Below are 24,972 nucleotides of genomic sequence, written 5' to 3'. Positions count from 1 at the left end.
TTCTTAGGTTAGAAACTTCTTGCTCATTGTCATTCACTAGTCTGTAATTAATTATAGAAACAAACGCTTTATCTTTCGTAACATCTCTTCTTTTTTTAATATTTCAATGTTAACAAGTAAGAAATATACTTGCTCATTACTTATTTCATTATTTTTTTTTGGCAGAGAGTATTTTTATAGATCAAAAGTGTCTTCTTAAAACTTATTTTTTGTATAGTATAAAAAGCATGTATGATCATCAAAAATGGTATTTAACTCTTTAACAAAAATTATTTTTTACTCTAATAATTTATTGATGTTACAAAATAATATTTAAGCGTTCTATTTTTTGTCTACTTAACCTTTTTTTTAATTACTAAAATAGTGTGTTATAAGTAATATAAACATAATACAATATGTTGATAAACAGTTAAGTCCATTTGGGATGAACTATTGTGAATTGTTAAATAATTTAAATACCAAAAGTTTAACAACATAGAATATGTATTTGATTTGATTTCCTAATTTGTACAAGCATAGTGTTATTATAACTAGTTGATGACGCGATAGTGGTACATAAAACAATTAGAGTGCATTATATAATGTAACCTCTCAAAGGTGTTGTCATTATCTATTCCAAGTGAAACCCAGGATATTTTTTGCCTAAAATAACAAAAAAAATTTCATTAATAGAATATTTACTTTTACAGAATTAGTATTTAATCGTAAAAAATTAGGTGAAATTGTGTGGGTGATATTTTTTATGGACAAATGACAAAATAACATGTACAAGCAAACTCAGACTTCCCGATAGAGCTTATTGGTTTATTTTATTAAAAATCACTCACTGTCAAAACTGAAGCATTTACAACATCTTTGGCCACCCTAGTGTTACTCTCCAGCATATTGTCCAATTTTACACACTCTTTGATAGCTCGTCTTACAAAACTCCATGTTTCTATGTACTCTTGTGATTTATCCTGTAGGAAGTGCAGTTCACTAGATTTGTAAATGGCAGCTAAACCCACACGTCGAGTGTACCATCGAGTCTGTTGGTAATAACAAGAATGTATAAAATGTTAGGATTTTATTAGAGGAGATTGGTAGCTCACGTCTATCGATCGATCTCCCGCATGGTAGCATATGTCGTCGACTAATGTCATGAGGTTAGACACGGCTTTTGTTGCATTTGATGGTTTAGAAAGCAACGCCATGGCTTCAGGCCACTGACTAAGATACGGCTCAATCATCAGCAGCCTAGTTTGAATGGCACTCGACAGAAATTCAATTAATTCTGGTTTGCTATAAAAAAAAAAAATGAATAAAGAAACTTCAAATTGTTGCGAACATTAAAAAAATATGTTTACTCTTCTCCCAAACACTTAAGTTTGCCATCCTTTATGAGTTGTGACAAAGAATCATTGCAGTTTGAGTAAAAGTACAAAGCCAAGTCAGCTCCAGGGTCTTCGAACAATCCATGTATGGTGTCTGGATAACCGAGTTCATTGGCTCCTATTATACATAAACTTATTCAATAATATAGTCAATTAAGCACTAAAATTAATCAAACTTAAGAGCATACCGGCACAGACTGTATTTTTTGACCATCCATGAACAGATACAAAGGGCAACGACGACTTGAGTATTTTGACCTTTATGTTTTCTTCATAACTGTCGTCGGGTCTTTGATCTTCATAGATTTGCTCCTTTTCAGATGGTTTATCATAAGTGCTACATGTTTTCAAATGCACCGTTTTATTGAAACGAAACGTTGAACACAAATTACCCACTTTGGCAAAAGCACCTTTAAAAAGAACAAAGATAACAGCTAAGATATTATGTAACTTAACAGCATCACAATGTCGTTTTTCAAAAATAATAGTCATCTTTTTATTTTAATTAGAGTTTTTATTTAAGTTTAACATTTTCGAATAACTAAGGCATTAGATGAATTTAATTAAGAAATGTTTAGGTATTCAATTACCAGTTTTCAAATATAATACTTCTGCAGTCAAGCTACTTACTTGGTTTACCAAAAGTAAAACAAAAAAATTAATCATGATTTTTAGTATTCTAGTTGCAAGTAACCTATTCAAGATAGTATTAGTATCACAAGGTGCCCAACGAAAATGTACACGCTATAATTTTTTATTTTAGAAACTATAGCACTGATGTAGCTTATAAGAATCATATGTTGGAATTTGGTTATTAATAATGTTTTTATTATTCATTTTTTACATCTCAAAATAAAGTATGAAATTTCTTTCTAGTAAAAGTCTTATTTTATTTTACTTGCTGATCGTTTTTTTTTTTTACTACAGTAAAAAAATAACACAAAACATCAACTTCACACCATTTTTATTAAAAAAAAAAAAAATAATAATAATTTACAAACTCATCAAATAGTATATTTTTAAATGCACTTTAAATAATATTTTTAGTTTCTACATTTAATAATGCCTTTAAGTAAATCCAAATTAGATTGTATGAGCTTTATAGTTGTGTTGTACTGGGATAACATTTTCCGTTTTTCATTCAGCGACGGAATAGGTAAATTCTCATTTTGTACTTGTACCGATATGGTATCTTCTTTACAGTTTCCAGGGTTATTCAGTTTAATACTTTCTAATTTGTATTGCACTGCAGAGTAATCGATAGCATTTTGGACAACACTTACAAACACATCAAGATAATTTAAAAACGGTTTGTCCATACATAACCCATCTCCATTGTAACCATACAATACATATGCCAGTGTTATCGCTGCTAATACATGCTCTTTATTATTAATAACATCACATTCAGGACCGTAAGGTATGTTGCAACAGAGTTGCACCATTTCTAACAGACGTTTTCCTTTAAAGTACTGCGAGTCTTCTTGATTTTTTATTTTTGAGAATAAAAGTTGTTTCATTTTTATTACTAACTCCGCCTTGAGACCAGAATCGATTAATTTTGTAAATACTCGTCGGAATACAATATATTGTGCTTCTGAACACAGCTTGTCGATAAATAACATTAATGATTCAAACGAATCTTTCCTTACATCCAGTGTTAAATTATACAAAGAAGTATGAGCCGCTTCCATAAAAAATTCTTCATGATGCTTATTCAATGAATGTAAAGGGATTTCATTTTCTTTGTATTTAGTTAGAATCAACTTGGTAAAAGATTTGCCAAATCGATCATCTTCAAACACAGACATGGCTAAATTTGATAATTTTTCTAAAATGTAAAACCGACTATAAACTTTTGGATTCCATAATATGCCATTTTTTAAATAAAGATAGAAAAATGAAGCCATGCATTTGTTTTCTAGGATTCTTTCTTCAGTTTGTTCAAATTCATATTCTAATAAATAGAATGGATCGCTCAAAAGATTACGAGTAGTGTCTAAAAATGTAATAGGATCAATATTTGTACGCAAGAAGAGGTATGACATTTTAACGAAATAAAATAATGCAGAAAGTTGATTATTAATATGTTTTTCTAATTTCGTCAACATGCTTATAACATGGAGCAGGTTATTTTCCAAACGTATGGAATCCATTTCATTCAAATGGTTGAAAGTACTACTGAGCAAGTATTCCAAACATACCAGATTGGGATTTTCCATAGTATTTAAAACTGTAATAGCAATTGACACTGTGGATGACAATTTACAATCCCGCAAGTCTATTAATTCTATAAAGTCAAAAACGTTTTCTTGTAAATCTATGTTTTCAGCCATTGAATGTAAATGAACTTCACAAAAATTAAACAATTTCCGTTTTTCAATATAATTTGTTTCAGTCAATTCCTTGCTCAACAAATGTATTATGCCGTCAGCATGATATTTGGTAAAATTAGTGTTTTGATCCAATAGCGTTTTTGCTCGTGCTAGTTCATCATTCTTCAAGTAGGTTTGTAAATCGTCAAATTCCTTACTGTAGTCCATGTTGTAATTATGATTATTACTTTTAAGACGTTCACGATACATCTAAAAGAATAAATTATAGTTGTTGATAATTAAGTAAAAATTTTAACAAACTGATGATTTTAAAGCTAAGTAAAATAAGTTAAAGATAAACATTACATAAATTGTAACTAAGAAAAAAACTATGAACACACTTTGATAATAACCAAAGGTTGGTTTCACTTTTTAACATGAGGTAATCTCAGGGGTGCAAATGGATGCATTTGCACATTTTAAAATGGGGATGCAGTAGTATTTTTTCGACACACTTAAAATAACCATCTGACGCCAAATGGATAAGTTCATTTGGCCACAAATTTCAAAAAAAAAAAATTGAAAGCCATCCAATTATTAAGTCAAAAAGGCACTTCTACAGAAACTATTTGTTATACAATTTTTGCCATAACTCGGAGGAAGTAATTTTAAAAAATGTTGTAACTACTAGAAAAACATAATTGTTATTTACCATAAAATTCATTAGTTAATTTCTTGGTAGCAAATCATTGGCTATAATAATACATAATTTTTTAATTTAGTAAAAACCAATGGAGTGAGGACGTCATCCTGGCAACACCATTGCAAGTGAATCAATATAGTCTTCTTTCTATTTAGATAACCCTATTTAAAACTTTGAATAGCACAACTGAAATAAAACTATATAAGTCAGTCATTTTATGTAGAACGAATCAAAATATAATTTATTTTTATTATTCTTTTTTTTTTTTTTTTTTTAATTATTTACACGAATAATAAGATAACAATTTGACTTCCCTGTAACCTAAAGATTATTTTAATACTGGTGACATCAGTTGGCAGGAGCAAGCCGTACAAGCCATAATATAAACATTATTGTTTTAATATTAAATAACCACTTTTATACAAACATCCCATTATGTATTTTATATTAAATTGAGACCAAGATCTTATGTCCCTCTATGTCCCCCCGCTAAATCTAACCAACCTTTTTTTTTATATTGTGTATGTCACAAAGAACGTAAGTCCTAATTTATAACTATAATGCCATCTGAAGAATAAACAATTCAGTCTTAAGGCACTTGGAATTATTCAACACCATACAAATTCTAAAGTGTATAACGTAATACTATACCTACACTATAAAACCATGTTAGTCCTCCAATATTAAGACAATAAATATAAAATATTAAGTTAGTATCTTATAATTTACCTTTATTGGAAGGTTATGTACAAGATACATCTACAATCAAAAAAGTAAGCACACCACTACTTCAATCATTGCTCGTTTAATGTTATCTATTTATTATTTTGTTTTTTACTTCTTTATAACTTTTTGTATTCATACGTATTATTATCTGCAAAAGGCTGCTTAAAAGCATATTATTACACTACAATAGAATAAAATGTATGTTGTAAAAACTAAAAAATTGGAAATCACCAGGTATGTTGTTCTTTATAAACTAAAATAGTAATTATGATTTTATTGTTCGTTAAAAATAGTCATTACTTTAGTCATAATTTCAGCAGCATATTTTGTAATTTGTTTTTTTTTTTATATAATAAAATCAATACATTACACACTATATTGACAACTTGTTTCAATATGTAAAAAAAATTACACTCACCAACTTTTGAAAAGGCCCTGCGCAACATAATGAACATCAAAACGAGCTATTTAAATATTTATAATGTAAAATAAATACTATATTTTTATTTTTTTGAATATGAAATGTTACGCAATGTCGAATAAACAACTACAGAAAAGATAACATTATACCTCACGGCAAAGTGTAATTGTATTCGAGTACGTAAAACGTTTAAAGCGCTCAATAAAGCATAAAAATAGTGAAACGATTCTCGAAAACAAAATACTAGGTATGTCAGCAATTAATGATAACTGCGAAATGGCCGCCAGTATTATCACGCGACCGTATTACCATTAACTCCTTACCATGGACCTTACACTAGTGGTAGTACAAGTGGTATAAGGTCTATGCATTCTTTACGGAAAAGCGTAGCCGTTTTTTTTCAATATGGTGGATACTGGCGTAGATTGTTCAGCCGACACGTTTTTTCTTGAGTGTGTATTCTGTAAAGCTTTACAGCAGTGGCCGCCATATTGGAAAAAACGGCCATGTTTTTCGGGTGGAGAGTTACCGACCTAGTGATGAGATCGTGCTGCCAAATTTAAAACTTTGATAACACAATTCTCTGCGATACCTCCATTTAATCTCTTTTATATGGATACCTCTCTAGTGTGCCATTATTTGAGGTTATGTAGTTTTTATACAAATGCGATTCTCGTGTTGTTTATTGTGTAAACAAAATGTACAGATTTTTCAAATATTATTTCTCCTGTCCGATGTAAAGTTAACCGAAGATTAACTGTCAAAAATGGGTTCTTTCGACGTTCACAAAGTTAATTTCTACTCTCCTGAAGTTTTCTCGGTGCAGTGTATGTCTGTTGAAAGTGATAAGAAAAAATTAGCCATTGGGAGGTAAGTAGAAAAACTTATTCATTATAAACTAATAGCCATCGAATAGTATGTAGCTACATATGTATGTTTAAAGGTCAAACGCGTCAATTGAAATATGGGACATATCTCACAAACCACACGTCGACCGAACATTAATGTGCGACAGTAGTATCGATGGACTTGCATGGCACAAAGGAAGATTGTTCAGCTGTAGTGCTAATGGCACAGTTACCGAATATGATTTGCAAAGCCTTTCACCTATGGTAAATAACCTCAATTGATCAGATTCATCTATATGAAACTAAAATATTACAATTTTCAGTATAACAAAACTGTGACTTCTGGATCGTGTTGGTGTATAGCAGTACACAATAACAGTGAACGGCTCGCTGTAAGTTAAATTGTCTACTTCATAAAAATTGCAATTGTGATCAGCAACAGACTGGTCAGTAGAGTTAAAGAAAATACTCCCTGTCTTTTAAGATTGTTTGAATTGTTGACATAAATCTACAAAAAAATTAACGTAATATGAACTTGACCCTTCAGGCCTCACAAGTGGGCGCTGCTGCCCCATTGATAGAAGATCTTCTACCCTTCTTCATTATTTCACACTTCAAGCGAAGTCTGTAAAATATGCTTTTGGTTATGCCTACCTATTATACCTTACTATCTATTTATCTAATCTAAATCTAAACCTAACATGACTTGAGTTTCGTAATGGTATATTGTGTCGTTTTCCTGCAAGTTGTTTTACGCAAAAGCATATTCTTTCCTTAAAACAATGTCTGTATTCTAACTTGAAGGGATAGTAAATAAATTCAAAAAATAGTAATTGAATAAATTAGGATAAGATAGATTCTTAATTAGATTATCATATTTTGCTGGAAAGTTTAAAAATGTTAGTTACTGTCTTATTTGTTGCGAGTGTCACTATGAATTATAAAAGTCCGCTTAACCCTTACATAAATTTGAATGAAATTTGATTACTCTTATTTATTTTCCAGTCTGGCTCTGATTATGATCACCCTAATATTTTATTTATTTGTGTATGCATCAAATTACAGGCTGGAACACAAGACGGTTATATAAATATATTTGAGATAACAGATGATGGATTGACTTACGATAGATTAATGGACAAACAAGAAGGTACTAAGAAGTACAGTAGAATTGTATTAAAATAACTAACAATAATTATTGCTAATATTAGGGAATTCAAATTTCAATAATTAACTATTCTTATACTACCTTTTATGTGTACTCAAATTTCAGGACGCATAAGCTGTATTGCTTGGGATATAACTGGTGAATGGCTAGTTACTGGATCTGTAAACGCCATTCGTGTTTACAGCCGACGCAGTGGTCATGCTATACACAAATTGCCAACTGGTCAAACTGAGACTGTCGTTTCATCATTGGCTGTCACTAATGATTTCACAATAATCAGTGCTGACTCTCGGTAACTTTTTTTATAAAATATACACCTATATAATTAAGTATAATTTTTTTTCATTTAACAACAGCCTCAACAATTAAATATATTTCAGGGGAAAGTTATGTTTTTGGGATGGAAATAAAGGAACAAATATCGCTAATTACCAGGCCATCAAAACTAATGCTTTAACTGTATGTCTAGATGAAACGCAAACAAAAGTGTATTGCAGCGGTCAGTATGCATAAATGACTATACTAACTATTATTATTATTTTTTTTTTTAAATAAAATATAATATACAAATTTGATATAGGTGTTGACCCAGTCATTGTATGCTATGAGCTAGTTTCAATGAAATCAGACATTAGTGTAGAATGTAACAAATGGATTAGAAGTGTTCAACTAGTTGCTCATAGAGTTGAAGTGAAGTCTTTAATTCATTTTAAAGGCAATTTATACTCCGGAGGTAATAATATGATAAATATTTATTTGTAATTTAATGTGTTAATAAAAACTATTAAATTTATTTTTAGGTATTGACGGATATTTATGTGTTAGTAGTTATCCGCCAAAATTGTTAGTGAAATACCCTCCATTAATAAGTGTAAGTAATTGATTAAAATCATTATTACTTATTTATTAAAAAAAAATTATATTACTGAATATGTTTTATTTTCTAGTCTTCTATTGCTTTGGCAACCGATTCCAGGTACGTACTATTAAAATATCCAAGTCGTTTAGATATTTGGTACCTGGCAGACAAGCATAGGTATGAAAATAAATTGGCTAAATTGGCGACTATTCAATATTCTAAAAACGACTTTGTGAGGTGTTCAGCAATTTCGCCAGACGGCACGTGGATTGTTTATTCTACTGAAGAAAAACTAAAAATATTTAGTTTAATTATGGTATTTTCGGTTACTATAATATAATAATACTACTTACTATACTTGATAAAAAACCTGGGTATTATTTAAATAATTTTGTACAAAATAAAAATTCAAATAATTATTTTTAAAAAAATGTATTTAAAAAAGACAATTTAAATATATTTTGTTCAAATATCCAAATTTCTCAAATTTAAAAAAGTGATTTAATCGATCTTTAATTTTACTCTAAATAGGTACATGATAGGTTTTTTTTTTTTTTTTTTTTTTCCACATGCACCCATAGAACACTGGGGGGGGACGCGCCACATGATAGGTTTGACATTAAACAAATTAAAAGTAACAGGTTGTTTGAAATAGTAAAATAAAAATGTGTTTGACAATTATTTGTTATTTGTCATTAACATAAAAAATGCCCAGGTTTGCTTGGTATGTATTATTCAACTAAAATACATTTTTTTTGTCGTAAACAGGATACTATCACAGGTGAACCAATGATTAAAAAAACGAGCATACAACCAGTCGAATGTGATGTTTCCACTCAATTAGCATTTTCAGCAGATAGCAAGTACATGTGGTTTGCTACTAAAAACGAAAACACGCTAGTGTGTTTAGAAATGTCTCATAAATTTGATTTGCTAACGAAACACTGCATTGAAACTAGTTCACGTTAGTGATTGAATCCAGCTGTAATATTTAAATTAAATAACAAATATTTTCAATTTTGGTATATTTTTACAGATATTAAAGATTTAGTACATTTATTAGAAGTTTCCAAATCAAATGAATATGTTGTAGCTGCTGATAGACAAAGCAATATTATAGTCTATAGTGAAGGAAAAGTAAGTAAAAGAGAAGATTGGTTTACATATTATGTTATGTGATGAAAATATTTTTTTGCAGTATTACTGTACGCTTCCAAAATATCATTGTGCTCCGACTTGTATGAAAATTCATCCTATCACTAAAAATCTTGTAATAGCATATGCAGATCGAAAAGTGAGCGTTAATACTTTACGTTAATACACAAAAATGTAATTAATTATTTTGTTCATAATTGATTGTTAAAGGTTGTCGAATACAATATTGATAATAAAAAGTATACCAGCTATTCAGAGCAGTTGCTGTTGAACCCCCCAAAAGACTTATCTCATAGATCATTTCCTATCACCTCTATAGCATTTGATCCTTCAAAAAAAGATTCTATCATTCTATCCGATGACAATACTATTTGTGTTTTGACACACGAAGAAGTAAGTTGTTATATTGGCGATGTTAATGAAATAATCATGAATTAACAATGATTATTATACTTTCAGGAAACATCCGATAAACCAGAAAAAAAAATTAAAAAAGTCGAATCAAAAAATAAAAAATATTTTGTTAAAACTATACAAAATTATGAGGTAAGATAATACAGGGTGATTTTTTTATCGTGAACCACTCAATATCTCATAGGGTTTAGTAAGAAATCAAATTTTTTTTATAACGTTTTTATGAACTCACAATCTTGTTTGTCGTTCCGGGTGGAATCTTGCAACTCAAATTTTGAGCATTTCCCGATTAGCTATCCGGCTGAAACTTTCAGGGTAGCTCACAATTCGATAACAATGCATTATTAATCCACAAGAGGTTGAAAATTCCACCCCTAAGGGGGTTAAAATGGGGTCGATTTCTTGTCCGTCGTTCTGGGTGGAATCTTGCAATTCAAAAAAACTTATTTCTCACCTGCCAGCAAAAATTATGCGTGGTGCGTTTGGGCGTGAACGGTGCTCAGATATGAGCGGTACCAGGTTCAAACCCGTTCCCATCATTACACTTTTTTGCATTTCTTACAACTTTTATGATAATTTATACAGTAATAAATCTAAAATTATAAGCTTTTAAATTGATTACTAATTCTTATGATAATCCTTCTGACCATGCAGCCTTTTCTAATGTAATCACTGCTTACAAACGAAATGGACGGATTTTATTATATAATATTGTAAAAATATTATTTATATGTATATAATAATATGTATATTCATTATATAACATTGTACATTTAAATATATAGATACGTACATACGAAAACGAAAAAGAACAAAATAACTAAAGTAGATTAAAAAATTAATCTAAAAATAACGTTTTTATGCGCTTTAAAAAGTATGAAATAACTTTCCGGGGGTCTTGATAACCAAATAGGACAGGTGAACTGAAAAAACGTGGGGCGCAGCTTTACCACTTCACACGTCTGAATATATAATAACATTTTCTTCTCATTAATAACTACCTTAACTCATAATTCATGCACAATCATCTTTTCTCTTCTAAATAAAATAATACTTAATGACATGTCGTGTAAAATTAAGCACCACATTACTTTAAATGTTAAGCAAGTAGGTAGTTAACAAAAAAATTAAAGCAACCTACATAAAACAAACTTTGGAGAGAATAGCAGTTAAGTCTTTCCAATTCGCAATGAAATTTAAGGCAAGTGGCACGAAAATCCATTAAATTTCATTTCTGATAAAAAGTCATACTATCATTTTCTGATCCGTTCGGTTAGAGAGACAGCATTATGAGAGACAACTTAATGCATTAGCATGAAAGCTTAGGTTTTAATATCTAAGTAGAAAGATGCGCCCCACGTTTTTCTAGTTCACCTGTCCTATTTGGTTATCAAGACTCCCGAAAAGTTATTTCATACTTTTTAAAGCGCATAAAAACGTTATTTTTAGATTAATTTTTTATTTCCATATTGTTTTTATGCAATGTGGTCTCAATTTTTCACAATTTCTTTTGTTTTTACCCCCCTTCCAACATAGTTTTTTTGATAGGAACTTTTGAAACTTAAATGGTAACGTATATATTTTATTAAATTTTTGTACTAAAAATTTTGACTGGTCGATAACCAGTTTCGGATAATTATTTTTAAAATTATTGAAATCCTATGAGATATTGAGTGGTTCATGATAAAAATATCACCCTGTATAAAAAAAATGTTTTGTTATTAACTTTTTAGCTCTATGATTGTAATTTGTGTATCTTTTTAGCATTTGGTGTTCTTTGATTTTTTAAATAATGAAGAACTTGTAGCCGTAGAAGTAAGTCCCTGCTCGTTTGTCGAAAAGTTACCAAGCGTCTATAAGAAAAAAATTTTCGGTATGACGTAAGCAAAAAATATAACATTTATAGTTGAAATGTTTTTTTTATTAAATAAATTGTTTCTATGCTAAATTTTTACTATACGAGTTGTATAATATAAATATGAAACCCAAAAACTATCCTAAAATAATAAACTTATAATGTTTTGGATCTGGTTCGTCGTCAGGAATTAACATTTGAGGATCCGGTTTGTTACTTCTGTATGTTCCAAACATTTCTAAGTTGCAATTGGTGTGAGATGACCTCCAACCTATAAACGCTGTAGAATTAGTTTATTACTATCAACTATACGATAGTACAGTACTGTACAATAACAAGTCAATAATCATTTGTAATCAGTCTTATATGATTTTATAGATGAAGATTAAATATAATTGAAACAAACTAATAAATTAAGGCATAGACAAATTACTAATAAATTAAGATACAGATTAATGGCGTGTCTGTGTCTAATGTGTCTATTATTTCACAATGAACGCTTGCATCAACAACATTATAATATTTGACCAAACCCTTTACAATAATAATAGGGAACAATTAAGTGGCAACAATTAAGATTTTACCTCTTCAGGGAACCCATTTATTTTGTAGACAACTATGGTGATGTTAGGACACAAATCACAATAAACAAACTTTACTAGAACTCACTTAACCCCTAACCAAAATATATGACAAATTTAACTTGCCCATAAAAAAAATTATGTAATCACAAACATTCTTATAGCAGAAAATAAAAAATGTATGCTAAAAGAGTGCAAATATCCTTTAACAACTGAACATCCATTTTCAAGTTGATAAAACCTAACCGACTAGAACAAATCCTATAACAAAACTTTACACTTGCAAAGAATATCCGCTCATAGACATGAGACACATTAAAATGTAGAGATCTTAAATTGAAACCCAGGCCACCTTAGTGCAGCAACAGAGTTGGCTAGCGGAAAATCCGTAAATTTCCAGTAGGACTGTTGGTTTTATCTTCTATGAAGTTGGTACCGTTACAAAGAACACAAGCAAACTTTAAGCATTACCTTCAAAAAAAATGTTATGAAAATTTCGAATATTTTTAGTAAAAGTATTTTAATATTGTAAAACAAAAATTAATACTTCTGGATTCTTTTAATAGAAGATGTACAAAAATAAAGCATAGAAATGAAAAAAAACTTGTACACTAATTATAGTACCTATACATAATTATTCATAAATTAAAAAATTAAAAATCGGTGCAATAAAAACATACTGGTTTTTGTTAATTACTTTTTTATAAAAAAAAATGTCTGATACTATTATTAGTAGTAATGATACCTTAGGATAGTTTAATTAATTTATGTAAAGTTAATTATGTGTAAATATCTCATTTTTGATCATGTTTAAAACTTTGGTGAAGTCAGATTTAGTAGACCTAACTTACTTTTGAAGTTACCTACGAAACCTCTATTTTCAAAAATATTCAGTATGCTACGTAACTTCGTAAGAATTATCATTTTTTTTTTTTTTACTTTTTAAAGTTATTCAGATAAATGTTACGTTTCCAGAATTTAGTTGTACTCGAGTATTATAAAGAAGGTCTATGTCAAGTTTTTCTAGATTGTAAAATTATATTAAACAAATTAATATTCACGTGTGACATGATAATAGATAGGTATATTTTTTAATGTACCTACTGGACATATTTTTTCGTCAAAAAGACAAAGAATTCAAATAAAAATGTCCAGATTTTTTTTTAACGTATATTTATTTTTTCGTCCTATATTTGAATGATTGTATTAATTAATTTGATTTCTTAACTATGGGAATAGATTTATTTTATTATTATAAGAAGATGAATGTTTGATTTATTGAATTAAATACTTATATGTGACCTATGTGTACTTATATATGTTACTTGCAAACTTAGAAAATAGACTTGCAGCTTGCTAACTCTTGCAATTTGCAAATTACTTGCAAAGTTTTCATAGTATTTTCGATAAAATCAAACAATTTGGGTGGGCCAAGTTAAGGTACGTAGCCTCTTTACAGTTTTCAGAGCTGTTCTTCAATTTCAATCCGTTCCTAATGCAATAAATGATAAAACTAAATCTAATAGTAGCAATTGAAATTGTTTAGGAGTTCTTACCCGACGAAGTGTTGGGTATAGGCGCCGGTGACGGTGGCACGGTAATCGACGGTTGAATTCTATCTTGCTTTCGGGTTTTTTGTCGGTGACGATCGATGAAATCATCCGGCAATCCCAGTTTGACAGCCTCTTCGCTCCACATCTAGAAAGTTTACCAGTTCCAGTCTCATTACATTAGGTAGAGGATAATCTTATTTCGACGGTACCTACTTTGCACGATCTACGGAATAAATCCGACACGTGATTACGACTGTAGCACTATCGAGTAAACGAGTTAAAAGTACCAGAAAATAACATATAAGTCTTTTGTGAATGCACATCCGGAACACGTCCTAAAGCTGAGCATATTGCTACACGGTAATTTACGGTTGTAATGGCATCTCGGTACTATACATATTACATGTATAGGTTGATCCCAAATAGACGAGGTCGAGTGCCCGGATGTTTTTTCCTTCTCATTGTTGTTCGGATGTCTAACGAGCAAATGCAATTTCCCATCGATTAATCGTTTGAAAGCTATACGGTGATACTCGCATATATTGGATGTATTGCGTTAAAATCTAATTTATTGTTCTTAACAGATTTGAATAATGAATAGTACTCCTCATTAGCGTGATTTGATGAGAGCGAGGACCTGAGACGTTTACCCCGCCTTAGGTAGGTACAGAATGGCCGATCAATTATTTGGAAATGATTTTGAATTTTATTTAAAAGTTAATTAATGATTGCCCTTTTATACAAATCTATTTCGAAGGATGTTCATAAATCCTGGATTCTTAATACCACTTGATGAATAACTAAAAAATAAGTACCTATATTCTGTCTTTTTAAATATATATATATATATATAATTTTAGGTTAAACAATGATACTTATTTTGACAATATGATTTTATAAGATAAATAATTAGTAAATAAAACAAAAATAGCTAAGATGGATATTGTTGAATTTTTTAGGACAATATAAACAATATGAATTATCTAGTGTGGTTTTTAAGAGGTATTCATTTCCCTGGTAAATAAAATTATATTTGTAGAATAAAAATTTGTGAGCCGGGGGGTGGGGACTGAAGAAATATACACATTTAACCAGGACTACAAGCGTACAATATGTTTTAAAATGTCCATTAAAACTTAATGGGTAATGGCATACGTGATCTTATGCATATCTTTAAGTCATTATGTAATTTTATTTGTTTCCCTAATTTTAGCTGAAACTGAAAAACACCACTTGTATCGCACATGTTCAAATTCCGACAATCACTTTTGCGCCGTTAGCATTCTGCATTGTTGTCTGCTGTACTATTGTTTTCTGTTGAACTCTGCGTAACTTTTAATTAATAATAATAATTACTGTGTTCGGTTGTGCGTCATAATCCTTACCATTCCCAGCAGCCATACTGCTGTAAAGCCTAGTTTTGACGTTCCCAGTTAATCAAAACCAACCATTAAACAACAAGAACCGTTTAAAATTAAACGTTTGAGAATAGTCTAGCTGGATAATAACAAACAAAGGAAACGTTACCATGCTTATCCCAAAATGTTAGCCATTCCTTACGCATGTTATTGGGATAAGTAATTGCAATTTGCAATATTGTTTCCACTTTCCTAAGCTATATTCCTAATTAAATTGAGTTCGTGTCTGTGCACCGTAAATCTTACCTAATCTAAACCAGCTTTAGGTAGTTAGACATTGTCTTTACGGTTTACCGCAGTAATATAGTATTATACCAGCTATATCTTTACCTTTTCTACATTGCTCTTCGAATAGAATCCCCATCTTTCCTGCCATTTAACCCGCAGTTCTTTTTCTCGGTTTATTACGATTTTTCTAAAAAAAAAAAACGATCAAGTTTAACATAAATAAACTACTTAATTCTTAAATTAATCAATATTAAAAAATAAAATAAAAATGTGTAATAATATGTTGTCCTCACACTTACAGTCTACCGTCGCACTGTACTTTGTCTATCTTTTTCTTCCTCATCCTTTCTGAGTGACCGTTGTTGTTATTGCTATTATTGATTGGTCGTTTTAACGGTAATTGTTTATGCGACATGTTAGGTATTTTACAAAACGCCAAACGTAACTTAATATTGTATATATATATATATATATATATATATACTTATACTATTACTGCAATTAAATTATACATAATGTTTTATTAAACTGAGATCTTCGAGTGCTTGTAGAGCAATAGTGACTAAAGACATTCTATAAACATCGAACCAACTTCTTGTTGCTTAGAAACCGTCAAAACCGCATTTTAAGTCTTAAGATATTCAAATGACAATATAGAAAGTATCTAGAGTACTTATCTAGAGTATAGGTTTTTAATTGTTACAAAAGAAGATTGTAACTGCCCATGAAAGAACGCAGGATTGTTGTTTTTGTCATTTGTTATAACGCAGAACAAATTTGTACCTACTTTTAAGTAGAAATTTGTCAGATTTTTAGAGAACCACACACAAATTACGAACTCATGCGATTCGTGCAGAAATAAATAAAGTTTGACTTGTTAACGAGTAGTGTTATAATTGATTTTTAATTAATTTTTCTACTGTAGCATATAACAGTATCGTAGTACTTGGGTGTCGGCGACTTAGTTTTGTCCAAAGACGAATTCAAGTCAAAAGTTCCACTAGTAATCGATTGCTCGAAATAAAATGATTTCGCATAACTGAAAACCTTTGTTAGCATAAGGATGGAGTTATAACTAATATGAAACGCAAATGATACAAAATAAATAAATTTGTGGAGAAACTGAATAGTATTACACATATATAGGTATATATTTTTTTGATTTTCAGAGTACCGAATAAGTAATACATTAATGATTGTTAAGTAATTTAGTTTTACAACGACCCGGTACTGTAGCTATTTAGCAGACTCTACCATAGTTAGTTACAATTAGTCATGTGTCCTAATTTATTAGAAGTAAGTACAAATTATCAAATTAAATGTGTGCTAAATCCAAATTTGAATTTCTAATCAAAGGTTATAATTTATATTAGGTGAAACAAATTACTTGGCGATCATGTAAATAAGTCACCTTTTTTCAACCAACCAACATCTCGAAACACGTTATTTATTCAGTAACATTATACCACTCTTCTGCAGTAATAATATTCGTCTGCGGTTTTCATGATACTACTTTTTACCCGAGAATAATAATAACATTAATTGCTATTTTTTTTGAGTTGTGTGGTATAGTATGTTATTATTCATATAATATTATACGATATTTATTATAATTTATAATCAATTAAAAATAAATAAATATTATATTTTAAATGAGATATTTTATAGTAAATAACACAGTGGTAGTTTATTCAATATTCAAAGTAATAGTAAATAGTAATTTCACAATCATAATATTGATATTGAAAAATGTATTATTAAATGTTAACCAGGTAATGTGTTTCTATTACGCTCGGTTAGACAATTATATGACAATGCCAAAAAATCATTCAACGTTGACAAATAAATGAGTTTATCATAGGGCCGAACTAGCCTCAGTGCTTTAAACGGAATTAACTGATACTAAATGTTTAACTTAAAAAAATATTCTAATTCCTTACCAAATGTTCTTGTATACGTGTAGCTAAACAATTATATTAGTTTGACAAAAAAAAAAATTAGTTATATGGGACACCAGAATTGAGCTCAATCGTTTTAGACGACTGTTTGAACATATGATACAAAAAAGTTGATACTAGAGACTTTGTAAAATGTTATTACACATTGTATAAAGGAATGTTTTTAGAGAGGTAATGTATTGTCATTTGTCACATATCAGTCTGTCTCGAAACTACACGTCATTAGACAATTATAAAAAAGTTTAAAAATCGTTTATTTGCCATTATTATGATTTATAGTCAATACATTTGAATTAATTATTTCTAAATGGTAATTATAACGTTTTCCGTTTGAGCAAATTGATATTAATTTAGGTACCTTAACAAAAATATAATAACTTATAATACAAATTTTCTTAGAAAATTCCACATAATTGAGAAATTTTAAGTGTTTGTGTGTGAACCAGACCAGTTGTCTTGCTTGAGTGCGACTTCTTAGAAAGTTCATTCAGGTACCGCTAATGACCATAGCTGACAGTACAATAAATAACAGAGTGAAAGTTTTGGTTTTTATTGTGCTCTTCTAAGTAAAACACATTTTTAAATACAAGTTCGTAATTTTGGTAAAAATTTAGAACGACATTTTCGAACTTGATATATATTGTCTAGATACAAATGCTAGACAAATCGTAAGAAGTGAGAGAGTTTCAATATCACCTTTACGAAGCCCTTTATGAATTAAAGTTTTGTGATTTTACTGTAGGTAAATACATAGTGTAGTCTAGACAATATCTAGTGGTGTCAGATCTGTACATTTCAATCAGTCATAAGGTAATAATGGGACACAACTTTAATGAAACTTAGGGAATCGTTCCGGAGCCCGAAAGATGCTGCACCGAAATTACAAACACCAAAGAGTTATGAGATATAAAGTTTCTGTCGTCATTCGTACATAGGGTAGAACATGCATAGGTAAATAAATTATAAGCTAACCGCGAAGACGGTTTAGATTAGGGTGGTCCTTAAAAAGTCGATTTTCTAATTTTGACCCGTGCCCCACAAGGGTTGAAGTTTTAATGGGATTTAACATATCAGGATTTCGACACTTGTGCACAAATCAACGGATAACTTTCTTCCTACTCCTTAGTTTGAGCTGAAGTTTTAATGGTTTTATAAACCAAAAAACGCCTATTTTTTTTTTGTTAAATTTTTCATTTTCTGGCAACACTTTTGACAGATATGAACTTTTAGGTAAGGTGTTCGTGTTCAGCAGACTCTAAGCTATAACACCACCAAAGCTTCAGATTATACTAAGGATTAGGAAAAATGTTATGCATTGATTTGTATACAAGTGTTGAAATCCTAGGTTAAATTCCATTTCAACTTCAATCCTTGTGGGGCACGAGTTAAAATTCATATTTTTCCAATTTTTTAATTTTTTTTGATCTTATTTTTATTGTATTTTGAAACTTTTTAGGGGGGCGTCGAGGTTAAAATTTATTAATCGACTTTTTAAGGACCACCCTATAATATACATATTATATATTGTTATTGGTAACGTAGCCATTTTTCTACTGACTGGGAAGGGTTGTAAGACATATACGTTGACGGATTTTTTATGAACTTCAAAGAGTTCGAATATTTTACGAACAAAAAACTTCTTACAATATATTTTTAAGTAACTATAATTAATTACAATTTTGAAAATCCGGCAATGTACAGCCCTTAGAAGTGTTACAGCCGTGAGGATCATAATATTATGGGCGTTATATTGCTCTTAAACTCCTCAAAAGTCGTTAAGAACCGGTTTGCGTGACCACGCTTTTAACTTAAAAATGTATAGGCGTGACGCCATCTTAAGGCCTTGTGGTCGGAGCGCGTTTTTTTTTTAAATTAATGTATAATTTACATGTCGATATTAATAGGTACTTTAAGTACGTTCGCTGTGCAGCGGGAAAAGTTGTTATGGAAGGCGTTGTTTTTCGTCTTAGGAACGAATATAGACTAGACGGACGATATTTATTTAAGTGTGTAGGCGGTAAAGTCGTCGAGGGGTGTAGATATATATCCAGACTGCAAAAGAGACGGGCCAAGACAGGTGTCGTGACGACTGCGACCGACCACAGCCGCAGTACCAGCAGCAGCCGGGAAAACGCCTGTAGATGCGGAACGATAAGAGGATATTATTGTAAAGAATGCCACCGGTCCTATATCTATCTATATTATGTATAACCACCGACAGACGTTGGAAGTGTAACACTGTGGGGTTCGACGGAGACGGCGGCGACCGTATAGCGTGCTTATATAAATGCTGATATAATAATATTACAGTCGAGTAATCGCCGTCTAGCCAACAGAACAACCCCTTCACAAAATAAAAAAAACCATTTTAAAAAACACACACACAGTCTGCGATCTGGTAGACCATACACACAGACAGTCTATTATAAATGTGCCCAGACCGGTGGTTGGTGGTGAAGGAGTTCCAGGCAGCGATCGGGTCTGTTGATGCAGCAGGTAAAAAACGACGCATGCTTTTCCGGACGGCCCGTCTGCGCGTTCCCAGTTAAATTTATGTATAAAAACCTGACACTATGGTAGTCAGACAGCCTCCTCTCCGACCGCCACCGTCGTTCGGATATCGTTTCTAAAACTGAAACACGTTCAAATTAATATCTATAATAATACAAGTAGCCTAATCTACCCGTAACATTATATTATGCCTATATAAGTAGGTAATAACCCACTCGGTTTATGTGTTAAAACAATTAACACATAGCAACAACAACATAGCTAACTCATATAAACTATATGACAATAGTAAACTATTATAAAATGTCACTGACATTTGAATTGGGCGTGATAAGATAAAAAATACCAAGAAATGATCTACTATTATAATGTTAATATGATTAATTATTATTTTTAATTTTATAGCGTTAAGTTCAATATCGTTTTGTATATTTATGCATCTAATATAATATCATGTTGTAATAATGGGTCAAAATATGCAAGTAATAAAGCGTCTGTGGAGAATTTTACGAAAAAGCATAAATTATTATTTAATGCATTTAATATCTCATCTGGTAAAATTAAAAAATATCTGCACAATAGAGACAAAGAATCACTATTTTTTGTGGGGTCATTGGGCACGTTATAGGCTAAAAGCACATCAGATGTTGAGAAGAAAACCAAACCCAGAGGATGCTGGTGTGAAAGCATTTCCAACGCGAAAGATTTGGATATGAGTGAACACGGTAGATATGGATGAAAAGGAAAAATATGGGAGAAAACGCGAGAACTAAGAGGAAGAGTGTATATATATATTAGATTACACAGTATATTAGACTATAATAACTGCAATGGTATAGTCGGTTTTATCAATGTGAGCCTCTCCCCACCTGCAAGGGTAAAGGAGATTTTACAGAAAACTATTTTGTCTATATAAATAAAGACTAATGAGAGTAAGTAATTTGTCCAACAGTTCCCCCCATTAGCTCAGTGTATAAAATGAAATAGATTGAAGATAAGGTTTTTGTAGGCATTTGAGTAGTTTTAGAGTAAAAAAACCTATTGGCTGTTATCTACCAAACATTCAAACATAACAATATAGTTATAATATTTCTGAAGGCTTTAAGTTGACCTCCGATTTTTTAAAAATGTATTAAGTAACATAGTTATAGCCATTTAAAATGTATAAATAGTACCACTTAAGTTTTTGACATTTTCATGTCTTAGCTCTGGCACATAACCGAAAAAAGCATAACGAAAAAAGAAATTGGGTTGGACGGGAGATAGGGGTAGGAGATAGGGGCGGGATAGAGGGGTGAGTGATAGGAGTGGGGGTAGGGGTAGGGGTGAGTGATAGGGGGTAGGGGTGAGTGATAGGGGTAGGGGATTGGGGGTTAGTGATTGGGGGTTAGTGATTGGGGCAAGATATCGGAGCTAAGAGCTATGTTGTACCTTCAACGTTCAAATTAGAACTAAATAATAAAATCAAAACAGTTTAAGGGCCCAATTTCTCTATGAATTGTTTTAAGCCAGGTAATAAACATTACAATTTTAGCCAGAAACTTGTCGTTTTAATATACTAGCTTGTTACCGCTTGTTAATATACTATATCATTATCTATAGTTCCACCACTACTCTAAATTTATTCGGTACTCAACGAGACATGAAAATGCTCGTTCGTGGTTGCAGACTCGGCTGAAAAACTTTTTTTTCAAGCTCAACGGGCCTTTAAGGCTCAACGCTTTCATTGATAATGATTTTGCTTCTCCCTTACATCGGCTTCTTTTTCAATATCAATATTTATGTTTTCCAAACAACCAAGAACATTATCTCAATTGGTAAATAATATAATATTGCAGATTCAGTATGACAACACCACCTAATTTGACCCTGAAATTGCATCTATATAATTTTTAATAAAATATTACATTACCGAAATTTTTCTCAACGCTGTATAGTTTTTTAAAGCGAATCGACATTTAAAAGAGCTAGACGACGATTGTTGTAATTATTTTTATTTATCATCATCGACCATTCCGGTGCGGCAGACCGAATTCGTTGTATTTTGTTTTGCTGTAAAGCGGTATTTTAGTATTGCGGTGTTACACCAGATTCGGATATTAGTCTGGTCACGAATTAAAATTCTATTAACCGTCCAATAACAATATAGTGAACACTAAATTGACAGTAACGGCGGTTGTTTGAAATTAATCGACCATAACGGCAAATAATGTTGAAACAACAATTTTGTGTCTACGTGCCGTGTTGTTTGTATGCGAATTTCAGGAGCACAATCATAATATGTATATAATACATTTATGGGTCTAATAAAATAGGTCTAATATTTATAAGTTTCATTTTGTTTGTTGGATAAGTAATTATTGTCTGTTGTGGCGATTTACATACTAATATATCGACGTGTCCAACAAGAAGGACGTAACTCGATTTTTACAACTTTTCAGTACCGCCGTTCAAAGTTTTCTAAGTTAAGTTCTAATATTGCACTTCATTTTTTTCCAAAAATTTTACACCTTCTTTGGAAGACAGGAGTTACAAATCATCTCTATGGGAGATAAAGAAAATTGCATGCTATCTTAATATTTAATAAACCGAAAAATGATAAAAATCTAATTACGTCCTTCTTCGTTGGACAAGTCGATATATCTAATATGTGTACTAATATATATCGTTATTTATAGTAGCGTCACCTCGGCCACTAGACATGACAGGTTTATTTGCCACAAACAATAGAATCCCTTATTTTTTTTTGTTGATAAATAATTTAATATTTTAGTTCGTACCATGTTGTATTTGTGCTTAGTCTAGACGTTTCTGATCTAAACAATTCAAATTTGTTTGATAAATTGTCACCCGACAAGACGTGTATTAAGTTAATATTTACAATAAATAATTATCATGTTATGGTAACAATAGTAACTGTTTGAGCAACAGCGATTAGTCCCCAAACAGCGGAACTGGTATGAAACAATATTTCATAAAATACATACATAATTATAATCTATATATCGAATAATGATAGGAAAATAAACTTATGTATTATCTCCACGATAAAAGATAATCATAATGGTTATGAACTTTAATCGTGATTTTCTGTAAACCATAAAAAATAATTTTTATTAACTATTTTTTTTTTTATAATTGTATATTTCTTATCACTGTATTATTAATCATGTCTTATATTTTTGTACACATTATTATGTGTAGTGACTCGCAAAATATATGACCCTAATTAATATTTAGCTAATGATTAAAATAAATGTATAAAACAAAACAATTAGTATAAAAAGATAATTAATAAATTATTATACAAATTGTATCTAGGAGTACATTTATTTCTATTTGATTAGTTAATTAGTTTTTAAAATATCATTACGAATTTAAAGATGTTTCCATAAAAGTATTGACAAATTTCGGTTTAATATAATATTTTGTATTACTGACTGAAAAATTAGTTCAGTAAACTTCAATTTATTCAATTTACCACCAATTTATTTTTCTTTGTAGAACAATATTTTGATTTGTTGTTCAAAAGGAAGCATTAGGAGCTTATCGGTATGTGATGACCCCATACCCAAATCATTTTTGTGCATAATAATTAAACATATTTATATTTATCTAAAAATAAAAGTAACAGTTCAGTTTTAAAATATAGTATTTAGTAATAACAAAAATACAGTAAGTAGGAATTGCTTGGATTTTAGGAAAAATTAATAAAGTTCTTTTACGCGAAATGAGTTTTCAGCATCAGCAACTCCAACTTCAACAATTTTCTTTTCATTAGTAAATTGTCAGCATTTAAACAATACATGTAAAATTCTGCAATCAATTGTCTTATGAGTATTGCTATTTTAGACCTCTTGGTTTTCTGAGTTCTTCTCTCTACAAAGTTTATATGTACTTGTTTTATCGTTGTTAAAATGTTTTTCTTAAGTTATTCACATGTTTTATGTTATTAGTTATTTATATTGTAATTGGGATTGTCTCGTTTTATATAATATTAATAAATATAAAAATATAATACAATTAAACTTTATTACTACTTTCCCTAAATATTCGTGTTAAATATTATGTCCCGATTAGTTAAACAAGTTCACATTGTATGATGTACAATATGCAGATTTAAAATTGACCGACCATACATACTTAACTGCATAATATACATGTATTTCATACTATAGCTATGTGTTGGCTGGATGTTTGGGGTGTTCATTTATAACCGACACGGGCGTTTATTAATTATTATGTTCAGTCGTATACTACCATACAGCAAATACCTACCGCATGTGTATCTTTAGACCATGAATAATTTATTATGATAAGAGTTCATATTAAAGTGTCTGTCGATAACTGAAACGGACGCGGCTAGACGATAAGGGCCAGACTTTAGATAACGGCTGATTAGTTTTTTTAATGTATGCAATAATGCTCTAGTATCGTGTACAAGTTGACCGTGCAGACTTACTAAACTCGAATGCTAATAAGTACAAACTACCTATTCCGACAACAGTTTTTTTTTAGACTTTTAGAGTAAATCAATAAAAACTAAAAAACCGTCTCTTAAAAAAACTAACATAAATATAAAATATTACTCGCATTAATTATAATTTAATTTTAATAAAGATGATAATAATTGTACCGATAAAAATAAATAATACAACGTGAAAACTTAATACAGCAGTTGATATTATTATGGAAATTCGTTTACTGAACGCGCACGATACGGCCCGATGTTAGGGTCAGACAGCTAGTCTTAATTATTATATATACAACATGTGTACACGATAAAACAACATCTATAAGATTTGTCTAAAAAACTGCCTCTCTTATATTATACCAAATTAAATGTATGGCAATATGTGTAAAAACTTACTATGCAGTGCGGTGGT

At 30.4% G+C, this 24,972-nt stretch overlaps 4 protein-coding genes across 6 annotated transcripts in view; 1 reads left to right on the top strand and 3 right to left on the bottom strand.

The window, feature by feature from the left end:
* LOC126838646 (uncharacterized) overlaps positions 1 to 24,972 on the bottom strand; it is a 221,124-nt gene that overhangs the window by 103,877 nt on the left and 92,275 nt on the right. The window lies entirely within an intron of this gene.
* On the bottom strand, positions 466 to 5,987 carry LOC126838650 (ubiquinone biosynthesis protein COQ9, mitochondrial). Of its 3 annotated transcripts, XM_050573251.1 has the most exons (6): positions 5,536 to 5,725; positions 1,562 to 1,783; positions 1,347 to 1,491; positions 1,092 to 1,281; positions 828 to 1,028; positions 466 to 642 (listed from the first exon to the last, which is right to left on the bottom strand). In XM_050573251.1, the coding sequence occupies exons 1-6, from the start codon at positions 5,570 to 5,572 to the stop codon at positions 607 to 609; spliced, it is 831 nt and encodes a 276-aa protein (XP_050429208.1). In that variant the 5' UTR covers positions 5,573 to 5,725; the 3' UTR covers positions 466 to 606. The 3 variants fall into 3 exon arrangements, with proteins under 3 accessions (XP_050429208.1, XP_050429207.1, XP_050429206.1); XM_050573250.1 differs by lacking the exons at positions 466 to 642; positions 828 to 1,028; positions 1,092 to 1,281; positions 1,347 to 1,491; positions 1,562 to 1,783 and adding an exon at positions 2,336 to 3,958 and having other exon boundaries at positions 5,536 to 5,987; XM_050573249.1 differs by lacking the exons at positions 466 to 642; positions 828 to 1,028; positions 1,092 to 1,281; ... (1 more) ...; positions 1,562 to 1,783; positions 5,536 to 5,725 and adding exons at positions 2,336 to 3,958; positions 5,121 to 5,233.
* Positions 6,136 to 11,924, top strand: LOC126838648 (U3 small nucleolar RNA-associated protein 4 homolog). Its single transcript, XM_050573246.1, has 15 exons — positions 6,136 to 6,408; positions 6,482 to 6,650; positions 6,710 to 6,778; positions 7,452 to 7,536; positions 7,660 to 7,846; positions 7,935 to 8,053; positions 8,135 to 8,287; positions 8,355 to 8,425; positions 8,502 to 8,729; positions 9,182 to 9,377; positions 9,450 to 9,550; positions 9,612 to 9,707; positions 9,779 to 9,961; positions 10,028 to 10,114; positions 11,747 to 11,924. Exons 1-15 carry the CDS (start codon positions 6,305 to 6,307, stop codon positions 11,864 to 11,866), a joined length of 1,968 nt encoding a protein of 655 aa, XP_050429203.1. The 5' UTR covers positions 6,136 to 6,304; the 3' UTR covers positions 11,867 to 11,924.
* Positions 11,945 to 16,032, bottom strand: LOC126838660 (uncharacterized). The gene is made up of 4 exons (XM_050573265.1): positions 15,917 to 16,032; positions 15,720 to 15,804; positions 13,975 to 14,116; positions 11,945 to 12,117 (listed from the first exon to the last, which is right to left on the bottom strand). Exons 1-4 carry the CDS (start codon positions 16,030 to 16,032, stop codon positions 11,975 to 11,977), a joined length of 486 nt encoding a protein of 161 aa, XP_050429222.1. The 3' UTR covers positions 11,945 to 11,974.

The sequence above is a fragment of the Adelges cooleyi genome, unplaced genomic scaffold (assembly GCF_023614345.1).
Source record: "Adelges cooleyi isolate 19-005CV unplaced genomic scaffold, UGA_ACOO_1.1 ACOO_flye_CR_arks_rails_tigmint_CR_PRNA_30, whole genome shotgun sequence".
Classification (NCBI taxonomy): Eukaryota; Metazoa; Arthropoda; class Insecta; order Hemiptera; family Adelgidae; genus Adelges; species Adelges cooleyi.
Note: the sequence above shows the minus strand (reverse complement) of the source record. Positions and strands in the feature narration are given on the sequence as shown.

Bases quoted from the DNA above. Each gene is read 5' to 3' on its own strand.
- LOC126838650 (XM_050573249.1), bottom strand. From the start codon at position 5,150: ATGTATCTTGTACATAACCTTCCAATAAAG. The intron at 3,959-5,120 runs GTAAATTATAAG...TTATTCTTTTAG, and splicing joins TACATAACCTTCCAATAAAG to ATGTATCGTGAACGTCTTAA.
- LOC126838648 (XM_050573246.1), top strand. From the start codon at position 6,305: ATGGGTTCTTTCGACGTTCACAAAGTTAATTTCTACTCTCCTGAAGTT. The intron at 8,288-8,354 runs GTAATAATATGA...ATTTATTTTTAG, and splicing joins AGGCAATTTATACTCCGGAG to GTATTGACGGATATTTATGT. The intron at 10,115-11,746 runs GTAAGATAATAC...GTATCTTTTTAG, and splicing joins AAACTATACAAAATTATGAG to CATTTGGTGTTCTTTGATTT.
- LOC126838660 (XM_050573265.1), bottom strand. From the start codon at position 16,032: ATGTCGCATAAACAATTACCGTTAAAACGACCAATCAATAATAGCAAT. The intron at 15,805-15,916 runs GTAAGTGTGAGG...TTTTTTTTTTAG, and splicing joins GTACAGTGCGACGGTAGACT to AAAAATCGTAATAAACCGAG. The intron at 14,117-15,719 runs GTAAAGATATAG...TAAACTTTCTAG, and splicing joins CGAAGAGCAATGTAGAAAAG to ATGTGGAGCGAAGAGGCTGT.